The 19,595-nt window shown below is 41.8% G+C and overlaps 2 protein-coding genes across 7 annotated transcripts in view; both read right to left on the minus strand.

Moving 5' to 3' along the window:
* Positions 1 to 4,975, minus strand: part of MND1 (meiotic nuclear divisions 1) — a 64,635-nt gene extending 59,660 nt beyond the window's left edge. For 2 of the 3 annotated variants that reach the window (XR_007151877.1, XM_047857663.1), the window contains exon 1: positions 4,902 to 4,975. Coding sequence is in view for 1 of the 3 variants with exons in the window: in XM_047857663.1 (XP_047713619.1) it covers positions 4,902 to 4,904 (3 nt within the window). In the remaining 2 variants the exon portion in view is untranslated. Of the gene's footprint in view, positions 1 to 4,502; positions 4,603 to 4,901 lie in introns of those variants that run through there. The other variant, XM_047857664.1, reaches the window with a different exon arrangement.
* An 8,297-nt stretch (positions 4,976 to 13,272) lies between these two features.
* TRIM2 (tripartite motif containing 2) overlaps positions 13,273 to 19,595 on the minus strand; it is a 127,095-nt gene continuing 120,772 nt past the window's right edge. For all 4 annotated transcript variants that reach the window (XM_047855979.1, XM_047855980.1, XM_047855982.1 and 1 more), the window contains exon 12: positions 13,273 to 17,764. In XM_047855979.1, coding sequence (XP_047711935.1) covers positions 17,612 to 17,764 — 153 coding nt within the window. In that variant the 3' untranslated portion in view covers positions 13,273 to 17,611. The remainder of the gene's footprint in view (positions 17,765 to 19,595) is intronic.

Genomic DNA, 19,595 nt, shown 5'->3' on the forward strand with positions numbered 1-19,595 from the left:
CTTGAGCTCAGTTAGATACCTTGTCACCTAAGCCAGAGGCCTGGCAGTCGTCCCAGGTTCCTTCATCCCTCTTACTCTACATCAGACCAATCACCAAGTTCTGCCAATTTTAGTGCTTAACTATTCCTCAAATCTATCCAGTCTGCTCCATCCCTATAACCTCCACCTCGATTCAGGCCTTCATTATGTGTGCTGTCTCCTGCAACATTCCTGCAGGCCCCCTCGCCACACTTTGTCTCACCCTCTAAGTCCACATTCCACACTGCCAAGAAGCAAATCTAACTATGCCTCTCCTTGCTTAAAAGCTTTCAGTGTTTCCGAACCATCCAGAAGTATCCAATCATTCTACAAGGCCCTTTATCACCTGACCCCAATCTACCTCTCACAGATACCACTCCCCACATCAAATTTGACCATACCATGGAGAGTTAAGCCACTTGAGCTGTAATACAAAAATCAGATGGTCCCTGACTTTTTCAACTTCACCATAGTGTGAAAGTGATACATATTCAATAGAAACCATACTTCAAATTTTGAATCTGAATCTTTTCCCAGGCTAGTGATAGGAAGTAAAATACTCTCATGAGGCTAGGCAGCCACACAACCATGAGGGTACACAACCAATACACTTACAATCATTCTGTTTTTCACTTTCAGTACAGTTTTCAATAAATTACATGAGATATTTAATACTTTACTATAAAATAGGTTTTGTCTTAGATGCTTTTGCCCAGCTATAGGCTAATGTATTGTTCTGAGCATGTTCTGAGCATGTTTAAGGTAGGCTAGGCTAAGCTATGATGCTCCATAGGTTAGGTGTATTAAATGCATTTTTGACTTAATGATATTTTCAAATTACAATGGGTTTATCAGGGTGTAACTCCATTGTGAGTTGAGGAAGATCTGTACTTGTAATTCTCCACTCACAGCATGCTCTTTCCCATTTTTATGTCTTTCACAAAATGTTCTAAAACACCTGTTCCTCTCTCCTATTCGAAACTCCAAAAAAAAAAAATCTCCCAAGGCTTAGTTTAAGCATTCTGTGAAAGAGCTTCCCCTGAGCTCACAGGACAGGCTGAGTGTCATCCCATGTGTTCCCAGAACACAACTTTATCAAATCAATTTGTATACTTGTCTTTCTCAGCAGACTGAAAACTTCAGAACATGCATTGCCCTTGCCTTCCTAGAGCTTAGTGCTAGGTTAGAGCAGACACACAGGCCATCCCTTGACTTCAGGACCATGTATCCACAGCCCTAACTCTAAACTTTGAGACTGTTCAGGCTCCCAAACCCCACAACATCCTCTGCACTCCCATATATGACACAGGGTAAATTAAAAATAAGGAATTCTGTGCTAACCATTTATGGCCTTTCCTGGAGAGATAAATCACAGAAATCTCAGGTGGGCAAGCTCCAAAAAACCATATAGATCTATTTGCTAAACCTGGAGTCAACAGCTGGCATTCAATACTGCTTTAATTAGCCTCCCTTCACACTGGCCTCAGCAGTATCAAAACAACCAAGCATGAAATCCACACCCAGTTAGAAGGCTCTTTTGGTTCATTTTTCTAGTCCAATGGGTTTCAAACTGCCATTAGAAGTATCTCAGGAGCTTTTCAAAAATACTGATACCAAGGCACATGCCATATGAACTGAATCAGAATCTCTGAGACCAGACCTTGGTCTGGGCATGCATATCTTACAAAGCCTCTCCAGGTACTTTAACTCCCCAGGGTTGAGAACACTGCTCTTCTCACCCCAGAATCTAGCGACAGGTCAGGGGTACTGGGTGGCAGCGAGGATCCCTTTAGGACTAGTCTGTAGCTACATCAGTGGAAAACAGATCCAAAGCTTTAAATGGGTCCTAACATTTTGGTATTATTAAACAGCTCCTTGGAGAGACTCATGGACTCCACAACAATCTGCCCACCTGAAGCAGACAATGAGGAGAGTCTAGTGTCCTGGAGGCACACAGTTTTAGGAAAGTTCATATCAGTTCAGAAGCTATGAAAGTTACTCAAGAAATATGGATGAGCTGTATTATCCATTAACATTGTTTTCAGGCTAATTTACTCATCAGTCTCTTTTATGACTAGAAATAGTTTTTATTATTAACCACAGTAGGAGAGTATCATGGCCAGAATGAAAATAACTAACGTAAAAGGATACCATACTAATTCATATCTAGAAATTTCTCCAAACAGAATCAAGAAGGGCTTACTTATTAGTTAACATTAAAGAAAATCTGCTGACAACATAAGTTAGAGATATATTCAAATTAGTATATATATATAGGTATAGATATCTATATATTCAAATAAAGATATATTGAATATATATATTCAAATATGTATATATATTCAAATTAGTAAGTAAGGGGACTCAAGACTTGACCTGAGGACAACAAAGCTTCCTGGTCAACTAACATATAGCTATCCCCACTTTTCAGAAGACTTACATTAGTACCTATTTTCACTAACCAAAAGAAATCCTAAGAGCATTTTCACTTGTACGGAAAAAAGACAAAAAGTGAAGAACCAGTGTTCAGAGTTTGGTTTAGGAATGGCTCCACCAAGCTCCTTCCCTGGGAACTACATTCAGCATATCAAGCATAAGCCACCACAGTTTTGAACTGTGTCTATGAGTAGCTGCACTGGCAAGATGTATCCTAGGGTATGTGAAAAGCCTAAGAGAGAGAAAAAAATTCTTTAAAGTTTTAAAAAATTAAAAAAGAGAAAAGCCTAAGAGGGTTTGGTTTTTTTTTTAGGTTTCAGAAATGCTCAAAGATTTTTTTTTTCCCAGGCGCCTGGGTGGCTCAGTCGGTTAAGCGGCCGACTTCGGCTCAGGTCATGATTTCGCGGTCCGTGAGTTCGAGCGCTGCGTCGGGCTCTGTGCTGACAGCTCAGAGCCTGGAGCCTGTTTCAGATTCTGTGTCTCCCTCTCTCTGCCCCTCCCCTGTTCATGCTCTGTCTCTCCCTGTCTCAAAAATAAATAAAACGTTAAAAAAAATTTAAAAGAAAATATTTTTTTTCCATACAAATTAATAATTGCTGCTGCTGCTTCCCCTTACATCATTTCAGATGACAAAAGGCTTCATAGGAACACTACTCTTTCAAAGAGTGGGGGAAACCTGTATTTTAAACCACTTAAAAAGCCATACATCTAAGGAACCTTCTCCAATTAGGAGTTACAGATTCCCAAAATCAGCTCTGTTTACCAATTACAATACAACTTTGAAAAATTAAAAGTAGATGATATCTGTTGCCCTCAGAAGTGGCAGAGTACGTTACATCTCTCCAATTCCAAATATATGCCTGTACTTGTTTACCCACCAAGCCCAACCGAATCAAAACAAACTGGGATTAATCCACCATCAGGAAAGGGAACAAAACTTTGTCTTTGATCAACATAACACTAAACGTACTTCCTGAGCACACATTTAAAAAATAGGATGTATCTCCAAGTTTTATTCTATTTCATGTTTCTCCATTATCAGAGGTAAGCATCTGGAAATAGTTAACAGCATTATTACCATTTAGAATCAGAAGGTGATTCGTATGTAAAGAGACATTAGGTAAAAGGATAAAGTTAATGCATTTGTGCTGCATAGTTCTCAATGGTCAGTTGTGTTAGGCCAGTAACACTACTGAGAAATACACTACCACACAGCATGGGTAACAGATTGAAGTGTGCTCCTGTTTGGCTTCTGAGATCGTTTTATGCCCAGGTGGCTGCGTTGTTAGTTTAACCACAAAGAAGCCGTTATCAGTTGTAATTACATCTGGACAAGTATCTTCAAATAAGTACCATACAACCTAGATCCTTGCCCAGCAAAATAACGGCCACTTAACTAAATTAAGATATTAAAATCTTAGATTCATTTAATTAGATGTTGATTCTCTGCCAACAGGGGCAGAAAAAAAATGACATGAAACTGAAGTTTATGGAAATGATTTGATGAGGGGCTTCTGGGTGGCTCAGTCGGTTGGGCCTCCAGCTCTTAATTTCGGCTCAGGTCATGATCCGGGGGTCTTAGGATCAGGCCCCGCCACCGGCCCTGAGCTGAGCATGGAGCCTACTTGGGATTCTCGCTCTCTCTCCCTCACTCTAACCCTCTCCCCCGCTCGCGTTCTCTCTCTCAAATTTAAAAAAAAAAAATTTTTTTTTTAATGATTGGACGAGCTAAAAGACATTAAATTCACAAAGATACAAGCACGCCTTGGAATCTTACCAGGACTTAACCTACCATGGTATGCAGGGAAGGCTAACTCAGCGCAGTGCTTCCCTAATAAACGGACTAACTCCTTACCAACCAGCAGTTCAGAGCACAAAAGGACATCGATTCCAGCCCTTTGGTAAAAGAACAACGGATTTTCAAAGAAATCTTACTGGCATAAAGTGAAGATTCGTTACTTCTGAAACCGTGAGCCACTCAGAAACGTGCTCTACAAACCATGATACATAGCACTCGTCTAGGACCCAAGATGCCGGCTCGCTCGCACCTTTCCCGGTTCTTCCTAAGAGGCTGCACCTTTGGCAGCAGAATCCGGGGAGCCTGGTGCGATGGTTCTGAAGCGACTCGTGCTTTGGACAGGTCGCTAAGTTTGTGAGACACTCGGGTCACTTTCGCGAACGCCTCCGGATTTTAACCTAACCCGCCTTGGGAGGCTCTGGGGACAGCGCGGGGCGCGCAAGGGCGGGAAGGCGGCGGACGCCCCGCGGCGTAGGGGTAGTAGGCCCGGGGCCACGCCTCAGCCTCTGGGCTCCGGCCGCGTCGACCTGGCGGCCCCTCCATGGGAGCCAAGCCCCCGAAGCCCCGCCGGGGCCTCAAGCTGCCGAGGAGCTCCGCCGCCTCGAGAGTGGGAAGGAGCGGGACCCTGGAGCTCGGCCTCAGTTCTTACCATAGCGGATCTTCCGAAGGCTGGGCCTGCGCGAAGCGAGGGGCGGGGCGGGACTAGACCGGTTTGATTTTGGCGCGGACACCGCCAGGGGGCGGAGCAGCGACCAGGAAGAGGTGGGACGGGGGCCGACCTCCGCTCCAACGGTGCGCGGCGACCCCTGGCGGCTCGGCGGAGCGGCAGGCCGGAGAGGGGCGGGGTCGGCCCGGGCGCTGCTTGGACTGGTCTCTCCGCGCTCCTGCCTCTGCTCTCCTGATGTAGAATGTGACACCTTTTTTAAGAAAGTCTTAAGCCCTCACTTTAGGGCACGTTTTCCTCGCGCTGCAGAAACCCGGCCTAAAGTTGGCCTTAAAAAATAGAGGCGGTTTGGCTGTCGAGGCCTTCCACCCGGATTTGCCCAGCCTAAGGCGGACTCTGTTCTCTCCTTATTTTACCCCTCTTCGTTGCAGCTCTCTTCAGTGTTTTCCCAGTTTTTAAATATCGCTTTGTGTTGTCTGTTTTCCCCTTAGGTTTATTTGTTTTCAATAAACAAAATAATGAGCTTCAAATGAGAGCTGTGGAAAAGCTGCTACCTCACGACCTGAAAATACATGAATATTCAGGTTTGAAGCTCGGGTGTGTTAGCCTAAAGGCGCTACAAAATTAACTCAGACTTATCAGTTATTTTGAACCATTTTAAAGTACAGTAATTTTACCGAAAACATAGAGTGGCATCTAAAGTGAGAATTTTTATCTCTTATTGCTTCTTTAAGAAACAGAAGCAAAGACGGGGCACCGGGTGGCTCAGTCGGTTGAGCTTTGGGCTCAGGTCATGATCTCGCAGCTCGTGAGTTCAAGCCCTGCGTCGGGCTCTGTGCTGACAGCTCAGAGCCTGGAGCCTGCTTCGGATTCTGTGTCTCCCTCTCTCTCTGCCCCTAACCCACTCGCATTCTGTCTCTGTCTCTCTCAAAAATAAATAAACAGGGACGCCTGGGTGGCTCAGTTGGTTGAGCGACTGACTTCGGCTCAGGTCACGATCTCGTGGTTTGTGAGTTCGAGCCCCTCATCAGCCTCTGTGCTAACAGCTCCGATCCTGAAGCCTGATTCAGATTCTGTGTCTTCCCCTCTCTCTGCCCGTCCCCTGCTCACGCTCAGTGTCTCTCTCTGTCTCTCAATAATAAATAAACGTTAAAATTTTTTTTAAAAATAATAAACATTAATTTTTTATTTTTTATTTATTTTTTTTTTTTAAGAAACAGAAGCAAGGGGCGCCTGAGTGGTTCAGTGGGTTGAGTTTCTGACTCTTGATCTCCACTCAGGTCATGATCTCACAGTTTGTGGGTTTGAGATCTGAGCATGCATAGGATTCTCTCTCTATCTCCTTCTCTCTGCCCCATCCCTGTTCAGACTCTCTCTCTCTCTCAAAATAAATAAGTAAGCACTAAAAAAAAAAAAGAAAAAAGAAAAAAGAAAAAAAGAAACATAAGCAAGGGCAGGGTTATATTGATTGCTTAGAGTTCCATTGATTTAGTTTTCCCTAGGGTGCATTAGGATACCGTATGATTGATGGTACATGAGATGATTTTAAAATAGTAAATGGGTAGCCATTTAATACATGTTTTAATATGTACTAGAAAAAGTATAAGTAGCACATTATACTCCAGAGTTCTCATGCATTTCTCTAGATTTGGATGAAGTAGGTATGTCAAAAAAACAAAAATGATATTTAAGAAAATATTAAGTAATGGCACTGGTGATATATAGATTTGACAAAAATCGTAAAGGTGATGCTTGTGGGAAGAGTTGCCTTACTTGGCTCTTGAACTGCCATACCTCTTCCCTCCATCAGGAATGACCTTTTTCCATTTGGCTTATTCTAATCTCCCTTTAGATAGCTCATATGTCTGGGAGATCTGACATGATTGGCTTCAGAAATCTTTTTCCGTGCTTCCCCTCTCCCAGGGCACAAGCAGATAGAGTGTCTTCCGCGGAATGCTATAGCAATCTGCAATTTTTAAAAAAAATTTTTTTAACGTTTATTTATTTTTGAGACAGAGACAGAGCATGAACAGGGGAGGGTCAGAGAGAGGGAGACACAGAATCTGAAACAGGCTCCAGGCTCTGAGCTGTCAGCACAGAGCCCGACGCGGGGCTCAAACTCACCGACCGCGAAATCATGACCTGAGCCGAAGTCGGTCACTTAACCGACTGAGCCACCCAGGTGCCCCAGCAATCTGCAATTTTATCATAGCACCCCACATTCATTCTATAACTGTTTTCTTGGACAGCTTCCCTGTAACATCAAACTCCTTTCTGTGGCAGAGGTTAAGCCAACGATCTTGGTGTCACCAAGACCTAGCACAGTGCCCAACAGATGGTCAACACTCAATAAATGTGTATCAAATAAATGTACGAGGTATTTAAGAACACCGTCTCTTCATTGACTTGGGGATAACTGGATATAGTTTTCAGTTGAAAAATCAGAGGATACTTTATTTTATTAAAATCTTAATTATTGGGGCACCTGGGTGGCTCGGTCGGTTGGGCGACTGACTTCGGCTCAGGTCATGATCTCACAGTTTGTGGGTTCAAGCCCCGAATCGGGCTCCGTGCTCACAGCTCAGAGCCTGGCGCCTGCTTCTGATTCTGTGTCTCCCTCTCTCTGCACCTCCCCTGCTCGTGCTCTGCCTCTCTCTGACTCTCAAAAAATAAATAAATGTTAGCAAAAAAAATTTTTTTTTAAATCTTATTTGTATTGGGTAATGCTTTCCCATTCATTATCCTTACCAATAGAAATTTGAAATTATCATATATACCATTTGGATGTGTTAAATTAAACAAGGAAGCCATTAGACTCTATTGTGTGGCTCTAATGCTGCGGCAGCCTACAAGGGCAAAGCAAAATCTAAGCCTGTAAATGCCCTGAGGTTAGGAAATCAGAACACTAACGACAATTGCATCAGTCAACACGACTTTATTTATTTATTTTTTTTTTAATTTTTTTTCAACGTTTTTTAATTTATTTTTGGGACAGAGAGAGACAGAGCATGAACGGGGGAGGGGCAGAGAGAGAGGGAGACACAGAATCGGAAACAGGCTCCAGGCTCTGAGCCATCAGCCCAGAGCCCGACGCGGGGCTCGAACCCACGGACCGCGAGATCGTGACCTGGCTGAAGTCGGACGCTTAACCGACTGCACCACCCAGGCGCCCCCAGTCAACACGACTTTAAGCTTTAGTGAATCGAATAATTCCTTTGGTTCTGTACTCTCTATGTTTAAGTCATTCCGCGGGCTCCTGTCGCCAGAGCAGTCCTACCCACTTCCGGTTTGGCACTGCCTGATTAGAACTGATTTTGCTCAGACTCCTAAAATCTTTAATATGCCTCAGTTTATCTTTTAATGATGTCTAGAGATACCCCAAGTTTTGTAATATTATGGAGCAGGCAGATGTAGTATACAGGTTTTTAAGTATGGTAGATAAATATTTGCAGCATCTGAGAGGAACACATGACTTGGGATCCCGTATCCACCATCTAGCATCTGTTTTTGTACCCAGATGGCATTTGTTTATCGTTCAAATTTGTGTTTTACAAAATCCTTAAGCATACATGAAGTTCATTCTTTTTACTATATCTGCTGCCTGCAAAGTGTGTCAAGATAACCAGACAGGTCACACCAGTAAGGGGTTTGTTTTAGTCAGAACTGCTCTCCCATCTCAGCACCCTTGCCCAAGACCCTGCTTTACAGAGGGACCTGTTGCCCTTACTCCAGCCACAACCCTCCCCACAGGCAAGGAATCTGCAGGGCCAAAGAGATGTGCCCACCTGTCACAACCCCTCTTCTAGACTAGGAACCTGGAAACCCAGAATCCCCTGAGTTTCCCCCAAAACAGAGCTTGAGACAAAGACGTGCTGGTAATTTATTTGGGAGTGAGGAGGCAGCAAGGGTGAGATGCGAAAGGAGCAAAACCACTAAACATGTGTGCACTTCTCTGTGTGGGTATCTCCTTTGTGGAAGGAAAGAACACAGGAGAGATGAGATCTGAGGACAGAACTCCACTGGAGAGGACACTCTGACTCTCTAGGTGTCTTCCAGGCCCTTGGCCACGTTCTGTCTTTAAACCCCCGGCATTCTTGCTACACACAGGTGTGGTTCTTGCCATTCCATCTAATGAACTCTCGGCCACCTGGGCCATGCCTGACTAGACCAGGGCTAGGCGCTTGTGCCAAAGGCAGAGTGTGCAGGGTGAACATAGGGCAAGCCCCTTGCCTTTGAGGTGGCCAAGGTAGCCTCGGACAGTGACAAATTGACTCAATTGGGTCTTCTCTTGGGAAAGATGAGTACTAAGTGCACATAGAGTGGGTTACTCATTGAACAGTAGCTGTACCCTAAATGGCCCTGAATTGTAATTACACTTCTCTGAGATTCCAGATGTGCACCCATTTTAGAATACCAGACCTCAGAACGACACCACCAAGGAGAAGAGACACATTCTCCTGTCTCCAGTTCCCTTGCTTTCTCAGGAAATATACTCCAAACTGAAGATAACCTTCTCATGGCCCTTCCTTGAAATTCTGAAAAGCATGACCTCTAGAAGAAACGTCTTAGTAAGGAAGCAGGAAAAGAAAGTAATTTGGAAAAGACAGAGGGAAAGGTCTACAAGGTAGGAAAAGGAGGAGAATGAAAAACCGTGAAAAGAGAACATTTCAAATAAGAAATAGTCAACATTAAAAAAATTTTTTTTAATGTTTATTTTTGAGAGAAAGAGTGCATGAGTGGGGGAGGGATGGGGGGCAGAGGATCCAAAGTGGGCTCCGCAATGACAGCAGACAGCCTGATGTGGGGCTCGAACTCACGAACTGAGAGATCATGACCTGAGTGGAAACCAAGAGTCGGATGCCCAACCGACTGAGCCACCCAGGTACCCCAAGAAATAGTCACCGTAATCAACTTCTCAGTCATCCCACATCCCCTGAGTTAAAAATGACAATGCTATTGTATCATTTTTGCAGAGCATCGGTTTCTTTTTTTTTTTTTTTAATTTTTTTTTTCAACGTTTTATTTATTTTTGGGACAGAGAGAGACAATGCATGAACGGGGGAGGGGCAGGGAGAGAGGGAGACACAGAATCGGAAATAGGCTCCAGGCTCTGAGCCATCAGCCCAGAGCCCGACGCGGGGCTCGAACTCACGGAGCGCGAGATCGTGACCTGGCTGAAGTCGGACGCTTAACCGACTGCGCCACCCAGGCACCCCGCAGAGCATCGGTTTCAAAGAGGTTTCCTGGAAGCTGGAAAAATCTCAGATGGTCTGTGGTTCTCCAAAAGGCTATAGTACATAAACAGATACACGGTACATCTCTGGTAGTAACATTTCATGGAGCGGGCGTAGGGGAGATTAGGAAAAAATGTGTAAGAGAGCTCCTTAGGGGGATGATAATGGAAAAAAGGTTGAGCAACACTGGTGTAGAGTAAGTATACAATTTATCATCCAAATGGGGCACATCTGAGAACGAAAGGGACTGTTATTTATAATTATGTGGCATAAAGCAGGATTGTGCCCATGAATCATGTGATAACTCAGAACTTCCCTTGTGTTTTATTAACACTTCTCTTATGGCTCTTACCTTAATTTGCTCTGTATCATAGTTTCTAATCATTCCATCTGGGAGAACAGGCACAGTAAGGAACTTACTCCTTTTTGCAGCCCAGTCTCATTTCTCCTCATTTCTTCTTGAGCATCCTGTGGCCTCACGACATTGAACTACTTGTTCTTTCCTGGACACCTCATGCTCTCTCGCCATCTTTTACCAAGTGTTGGCTCATAAGTGGTCCGGCGGCAACACCAGCCCTCTGCCTTCCTCTGGGGCAAGTTCTTACCTGCCAGTTCCCTCAGCCCCATCCAGTGACCCCTGCCACCCTCCATTCCTGGCAGGAGGCCCAGGCCCAAGCCATAGGGAAGTCTGAGTCATGGTGTGGGGCCCTAGGTGCCCATGAGGGTCTCTACTTAGACAGCAAGTATCCCTATGCCCCAGGGAACAGGACATTAAATAGCAAATAAAAACCACCACCACAGGTCAAGAGGCCACGGAAAAAAGGAAAAAGCCTTTTACATTATTTTTGAAGGAGGGTTCCTGCATTTTCATTTTGCATCAGCCCCCACAAATTATGTAGCCAGCCATTATATATTATATATAACTTCACACACGTACACACACACACACATATATGTATATATATACACACACTGAACATGAATACACACACACACACACACACACACACACACACATTGATGTAAGTTTCATTCCAGTAGAATTAAAGCTCCATGAGAATAGGGACTTTGTAGTTTGCTGCTGTTCCCTAGTGGCTAGAACATACTAGACTCAGTAAATATTTGCTAATGAATGCATATAAAAGCAGCTCATGGTATTATAATTACCTGGCCTGGTTCACTAACCAAACTGCAAGCTCTTAGAGGCCACAGGCTTTACCTCATCTTTATATCCCTTACACCTACCTTAAACCCTGGTGTATCACAAGTGCTTAGACATTTGTCCAATGACAGCAACAACAAAAAAAGGCAGTAGCGTGGGGTAGAGGATAGAATATCATTTGCCCTTCCTGCCTCTTCACTTAGGGTAAATAATACACTGCAGCTTTAGTTGAACTTGGCTGCTCTGGAAAGGAGTGCAGCTGGCTTTATGGGAAATGAGTTCTCAAAGGATAATTTGAGAGATGCTTAAACGTGGGACAACTGGCTTTTATCAGGAATGCCATGCTCTCTGCATCTGAAAATCTCCAAATGGCCCATGATGGCAATGGTGCCTGCTTGGTTTAAAGAAAAAATAAGTGAAGAATGGACGCAGGATTAAATAAAACCAATATCCGCAGTTACATGTTTGGCCTTTTTCTCATTTCTATTTCATCTGTCCTTCCAAGACTGACTTAGTCTCCTCTTGTAGAGTTACAAACCATTAGAGGTTTTTTTAACCCTCCAAAAAAACAAAACAAGAAATTTTTGTTGTGTCCCTCCATTGTTCACAAAGGATACTCAAAAGAAAATTTTGGTATTCCAGACTTAATGAAAAATCAAAAAGCCTATAAATAAAAAAGTTCTATGCATATATATATATATATAAGGCCATGACTTATTTATAATTAATGAAGAAAGACAAGAGTCCGTTATAGGAGAACAAAAGATCAAATATCAAACCCATACACCACTCAAGTTGAGAGCTTATCTGTCCTTAAGTCTTGTGGGGAAGATACCTGACCTATAGGTTAGCAGTATTAAAATGACAACTTTGACATTATGAATAGAGACCAATGTAAAGTTTATTTGATTTATGAAAGCCAGGGCACCTGGCTGGCTCAGTCAGTTCAGCTTCCGACTTTGGCTCAGGTCATGATCTCACAGTCTGTGGGTTCGAGCCCTACTTCAGGCTCCGTGCTGACAGCTCAGAGCCTGGAACCTGCTTTGGATTCTGTCTCCCTCCCCCTCTGCCCCTCCCCACTCACACTCTGTCTCTCTCTCTCTCAAAAATAAATAAACGTTAAAAAAAAAAAAAAAAGCAAGCCAGTTGAAACTATCTTCTTTGGAAGGATATGACATAGTGATACCCTATTATTTGTACATTTATCATCAGGTTCCTTTACAACCAAGCCTCCAGAGGCCTGTCTGGACGTAATCTTTAGATGTTGTGAGTACTGCTCGAAATGCTTGGCCATTAGCTTGATGGAATATAAAAAACTGTATTGTAGGGGAGCCTAGGTGGTTCAGTCAGTTAAGTGTCCAACTTCAGCTCAGGTTGTATCTCGAAGTTGGTGAGTTTGAGCCCCACATCAGGCTGTCTGCTCTCAGCATGGAGCCCACTTTGGATCCTCTGTCCCCCATTCTCTCTGCCTATCCCCTGCTCGTGTTATCTCTATCTCAAAAATAAATAAAATATTTTAAAAATAAATGAATAAACCCCTAACCTCTAAAAAAAACTTCTATTGTAATGAATTTTATTTTAATTAAACTTTGGAACCTAAAGACAATATTTGCAGAGAGGTCCCTTTCTAGTTCTTCACCCCCTAGAAATGTGACCACCCTGATGCTAGAAGGTCTGTCCTGTGATTCTTTAAGGATTATAAGCATATTGCTTTGGGTCTGTTTGGACGTCTAAATATATTTGCTAGACATACATGTCATGATTTTCCAAATTCCTGCTTAAGATACATCCTAAATGCTCACCTGATTATTAGCATCGTAAACAACAAAAATTTCACTATGCTTTTCTCACTTTTATAAACAGTTTGTTTGAGGTATTGGTATCTTCCCCATATTGTAGAACATTCCTTCATTTCCCTTTACTAAAAAAGCAAACAATACATAAACATTCACCCTGGAAATGGAGAAAACAAGCTTTATTATAATGATTTGAGATTTTGTGCATGGTAAAGGTATACACATGAATCTTGTTTCTCCTATGTTTCAAGACAGAATTAATTTAAAGTTTTATTGTAGACTAAAGCATCCAAAATACTGTGGTACATATGTAGCTACGGACATACAAACACTTTGATGCACAGCGTTCATTCTTTTCTTTAAATAGGCAGTCAGCATTTCGATTCATAAAAGAACAAATGAGAATATATCAGTATCAATGTCAGAGCGCGCAAGACTTAGTGTTCTATACACAAAACGTATGAAACAGACCTAAAAAGATGGAATGTACAAAATTTAAAAAGAAACAAAGGAAGCAGAAATCCTTTATACTCATACATAGGATTGAAAGGCTATAGAATTGAAAATGATATAAAGAATTCTATTACAAGAATACACTCTGTTGGTGACAGAACATTCCCATGTCATAAAGCAAAAGCATTGAGTTTAAGGCTGTGTTGCTTTTGAAAGTTAATGGACGTGCTGTACATTCATTGGGACAACATAGCCAATTTATTAATCTATTTTAGAATATTAATAGCTTCCATACATTCTCCACAAACAGACCACACAATCACTGCCACACAGTTCATCTTCAGAAAGTTTAAGATTAACATCATGATTTGTAGCTTACTGTCATTTAAAACAAAACAAAAAAATCATTTATTTATACCAAACAAATCTTTAATGGGCACTTAGTTTCCTTTATGGCAATACTAGATTCCTAGTTATCAAAAATATTAAAATAATTGTAAAGTTTAAAACCCTGCAACATTTACAGAATGCAACAGTATTACGACTTTCGATTTTAAGCAAAATTAGATGATGTTCTCAAGCAAACAGCTTCAATGTTCTCCTACCTGGAAATGTCTTGTTGTTAAATTAGTAAACTAAAAATACTCCTCCCGTTCCAGAAGCTGGTGAATAGGGAGGATACTATAGAGTCCAAATGTACAAAAAGGTTTTTCCCTTTTGAAGTAATCTGCACATTACCTAATATTTATTTGCTATTTCCTCCAATTAACTCAGTAGGTATTAGCAAAGCATTTATGTGAATCCTTCCATGTTAAGGATCCATAGACACTTGCTAGTATACTGCTATTCCAGTCAACTTCATATGAGGACATACCCTGTATATTTAGTAGTAGAAGCAACTGTGTTCTAGTTGCATGGACCTGTAGTATTTATTTGTCTCAAATCTAGTCAAAGAGTAAATTAAAATAAGGAAACTTGGGGATTTGTTTAGTTACTGGAGACTAAAGTTTGATCAAGATACTAAGTACCATTTTAAAAAATGGTGAACAGTCATAAAGGCTTTTTATTCACGTGTTTCTGGATGGCCAGGTCACCACGTCCCCCAAGCCCAGCAGGGGAGGTCTGTTTTGGAGGGAATGCATTGTCACTGACCTTTACATTCAAACTGGCAATATGCTGCCGTAAGTGCCCAGGGGACATTTGAATGGGTAATTTCTCAGTGCTACTTATCATGAACGTATGACAGGTTCTGTACACTTGACAAAGAGAAATCAAACAATAATGATAGCTTAGGGAAAAAAAAAAATCACTTATTTTAATATCCTTCTCAGTTTACCAGAAACCATTTTCCAGAGAATGTGACAAAATTTCATGTAAATCTTGTCTACTCTATCTTATCAGCAGCACTTTCCCTCCTCAAATATGCTCATCAAGAAATACAGTAAATGCTAATATGTATCCAAATGTGAAATGTTATCTATACTTTACCATACATGATTATATATTTTGGAGGGGAAAATACAGTGTTTCTTAGAGTGCCCACAACATGTGTTTTAGTAACAGATAGTGGAATAAGTCTGAATCAAACTATCTATTCTTCCATTCCAATTTGTGCCAATATTGACAGATTAAAAAAAAAATAGCTTCATATTCAATATATTATTGAGATACCCAGCCCGATATGGTAGGACGGCTAGTTAATTTCTAAATTCACAAGTATAATTTCAATGTTGTGCAAAAAACACTTTTAAGTCAACTAGTCTTAAGACCAATAGCCTGTGACAGAATCTAAACAGGAAGCCACTTTTACTTGTGAAAACAAACAGAAGTTATTTTAACAAATTTAAAAGGTTTTCTTTTAAACGGTCTAGGACCTATCAAAGGTCTAGCTTATCTTTTATGCAGAATGTTAGTAAAGGGCAAAATGAAATTCCCTCCCTAGAGTGTAAGCTCCAAGCAGGCAGGGATTTTTGTCTCTTTTGTCTATTGCTGTATCCCCAGTGCCTAAAATAGTGCCTGGCACCTAGTAAGCACTCATTAAATACGAGTGTTTGAATTCAAAGACTTAGTTCGCTGATGTTAGGAAACAGTATTTTATTTAACATCCAAAAATGCTATTGAATTTTATAACTTTATCACAGTCTCAAATATTTTGAAAACTCTACCTAACTAAAAAAAAAAAAAAAAGAAAAAAGAAAAAGAAATTCTAAACCTAAATGTAAATCTTCCTGAAAACATTTTTTTTTGAGAGGTTGATTTGGGCATAATAAATTTGACAGACAATTGGAAGTAGCTAGATTTCCCTTCTAAATTTAAAAAAGTCCTATTTTAAGAGAATGACTGGGTTATAAATTAAGCAATAAACATCACATATAATTATACATATGGGAAATGTTTTCTTATAGTACAGTTCTAAGGTGCTTTCAGTGAAAAAGATCCCAAAGTCATATCAAAGATGCCAAACATGACATCCTATTTGGTAGAACTGAGTAGAAAATTAAACAGTGGAAACAGACCACGTCTTACCTTACAGTATCAAAGACAGATTAACAATTGACTAAATTTTTCTTCACATTTCTCAAAACCCATTTATACTTAGTTTAAATTAAGAGTAACTAAAGTTCAACGTTTCCTTTTCAACCTGTTTTCGTTTTGTTTTTGCTTTTGAAAGCACAGAAGGCCATTTTCTGACTGAAAGTCAGCCAATACCATCATTCCTGGAAAATGGTGAAAATTATACCTGTTTTAGGGCTTGCTCTACTAGGGACGGCTTTAAACTGCTCAGTAAAGGGATGTGCTGGACGATGCTTCTGTCTTTCAGAGTGCTGCCTATTTCAATACACCAAAGGTTCAGCTATATATATATATATATATATATATATGATACATTCTACCTTACCCTAATCATGTATACATAGTCCTTTAATGCCTCTACTATTCATTAGACAATGATAAATAACCGTAACATGCCCTTAACCTGTAATGCTTTCGAGATAACACGACTTTGGTAACACTTGCTTTCTAAGGGGAAACCATTAATCAATCACATGCCTTTGGCTGACACCATCTGTCCTCCAAAGGGCTACTTATGGCTCTCTGTCCTAGGACACTGGCGTCCTACTACATGTGCTGACATTTTGCAGGAGGTAAAGCTTTCGCTTTCGTGAAGTGGAAGAGGAGAGACACGTGAGAACATGGCACATAAAATGTGACTGACTTTTTCTTGACCACATGTCAGTGCACTAATCTGGAGTTGAGGGGGGCTGTTTGTTTACCAAAAGGTAGCATTGCTATTGTAATATGCTTTTTAAAGCATTCGGAATTTCAGGTTTCCCTGAAAATGGACTGTTTTTTGATACAAGGGGAGCAGGAGAGAAAAGGTGAGAACACACAAAAAGGATCTTTGATCTAACCCAGAAAGGATGGGATATGTGCAGTGGTTTTTAAATGCTAAACTCAAGAGACCTGCCTAATCACATCTGGGAGGGTTTTGAAAGACAGTCTTATTTGCTCCTAATTTACATGTAGTTACTGATAACCGAAAAAATGTCACATGAGTTAAGACCGACTGTAAAAGTGAGGTTAGAAGATCCCCCGGGTCTTGTAATTGAAGTTAAATAAAGTACAACAGATTCTGTTTTTGTTTTGTTTTGTTTTGTTTTGTTTTTGGAGGCTCTGCACAAAAGCTACCATTCACGGGATTAACAAACACCTTTAAATATTCTAGGTTTTTTTTAGTGCTTGCTTGATTTGCAAAATCAGTTCAACTACATAAATCCCTGTCCTAGAAGCCATAGTTCACAGGTGTGAAACGCTGCGTTTTCCAAAGATTCAGTAGAAGGGATTTCCTTCTTTCAAACCCTAAAGGCGAATTACAGAAATCAGATATGCAGTTTTTAAGGAAATTGTTACATTCAGAAATCACCTTGGAAAGTTCGCCAATGATTCCTTCTAGCATGAAAAGTCTAGTGTAATCTGGTCCCGCGTCGAGAAATCCCTTCCAGTTTATAGTGCAAGACCTTTGGGAGAGGAGGGTCCATCTGCCCACCACTACTGTAAGTACCGGTAGACCTTGAAACAGTGGTTTCCAGAGTCTGCAACCACAACGTGACCATCTGAAGTCAGGGCCAGGCCCTGGGGGCCATACAGTGGGTCGGCAGATGTGTTAATGTAGGACAAAAATGATCCACTTCCATCAAAAACCTGTAAAAAATATAAAGGCAGAGTGTTACAGGAAAAGTGAGAGTAATATGATGAAACAGGAGTTAGAAAACCCTTAATGCTCATACTGTCAATACAAAAGCATGCGTGTAACCCAACAGGTTCGTTTAGGTAATGATCATATATCCGATCCTTCACTCCACTTACCTTGCTTTTCCTCCTTTCACTCTCTACCCCTCAGAGTCACTGACAAGGAGCATGCCATTGGCCACCAGACCTCATTTACATTCTTAACAGTGGTCAGTTTGAGGGGAATAGTCTTCAGTGGTGCCTGAAAACGAAGGACCCTTGTCTCCTACTCTCAGCCTTCATTTTCCACACTTCCAGCCTCACATCCCTCTTTTATCCCCAATCATAAGACAGAAAAATCAGCCACTAGACCACAAAGGAATGGTTCTGAGTCATAATATACAATGAGAAAATAAAGATCTTTTTTCCTTTTCATTTTTTAAAAATTAATTTATTAGAAAAAAATTTTTGTTTATTATATGAAATTTATTGTCAAATTAGTTTCCATACAACACCCAGTGCTCATCCCAAAAGACACCCTCTTCAATGTCCATCACCTACCCTCCCCTCCCTCCCACCCACCATCAACCCTCAGTTCTCAGTTTTTTTAATTTTTTTTTTCGTTTATTTATTTTTGGGACAGAGAGAGACAGAGCATGAATGGGGGAGGGGCAGAGAGAGAGGGAGACACAGAATCGGAAACAGGCTCCAGCCACTGAGCCATCAGCCCAGAGCCTGACGCGGGACTCCAACTCAAGGACAGCGAGATCGTGACCTGGCTGAAGTCGGACGCTTAACCAACTGCGCCACCCAGGCGCCCCTGTTCTCAGTTTTTAAGAGTCTCTTATGCTTTGGCTCTCTCTCCCACCCTAACCTCTTTTATTTATTAGAAAACATTTTTAACGTTTATTTATTTTTGACAAGAGAGAGAGAGAGAGCGCGCGCGCGCGCGCGCGCGCGCGCGCATGAGTGGGGGGAGGGGCAGAGAGAGAGGGAGACACAGAATCCAAAGCAGGCTCCAGGCTCTGAGCTGTCAGCACAAAGCCTGACGCGGGGCTCAAACTCACAGACCTCGAGATCATGACCTGAGCCGAAGTCAGACGCTCAACCGACTGAGCCACCCAGGCACCCCCTTTTCATTTTTTTAAAAATGTTTATTTATTTTTGAGAGAAAGAGAGCACGCGCGAGTGGGAAGGGGCAGAGAGAGACGGAGACACAGAATCTGAAGCAGGCTCCAGGCTCCGAGCTGTCAGCACAGAGCCTGATGTAGGGCTTGAACCCATGAACCCTGAGATCATGACCTAAGACCAAGTCAGATGCTTAACCGACTGAGTCACCCAGGCACTTCCTTTTCAGGAAAGAAGGAGTTATAAGAAGTCAATAACTTGGGGCGCCTGGGTGGCTCTGTGGGTTAAGCGTCCGACTTTGGCTCAGGTCATGATCTCACAGTTTGTGAGTTCAAGCCCCGCGTTGGGCTCTGTGCTGACAGCTCAGAGCCTGGAGCCTGTTTCAGAGTCTGTGTCTCCCTCTCTCTCTGCCCCTCCCCTGCTCACGCTCTGTCTCTCTCTGTCTCAAAAATAAATAAACATTAAAAAAGAATTAAAAAAAAAGAGAAGTCAATAACTCAACATGTACATTTTGTTTTTAAGTAATCTCTACACCCAGTGTGGGGCTCAAACTCACAACCCTGAGATCAAGATTCACACACTCTACCATCTCAGCCAGCCAGGCGCCCCACAACATGTACATCTGGATATGAAGTAGTCTTCTTTTGGGCTAGAAGCTTCTGCCATGATGAAATAC

The sequence above is a fragment of the Prionailurus viverrinus genome, chromosome B1, assembly GCF_022837055.1.
Source record: "Prionailurus viverrinus isolate Anna chromosome B1, UM_Priviv_1.0, whole genome shotgun sequence".
Lineage (NCBI taxonomy): Eukaryota > Metazoa > Chordata > Mammalia > Carnivora > Felidae > Prionailurus > Prionailurus viverrinus.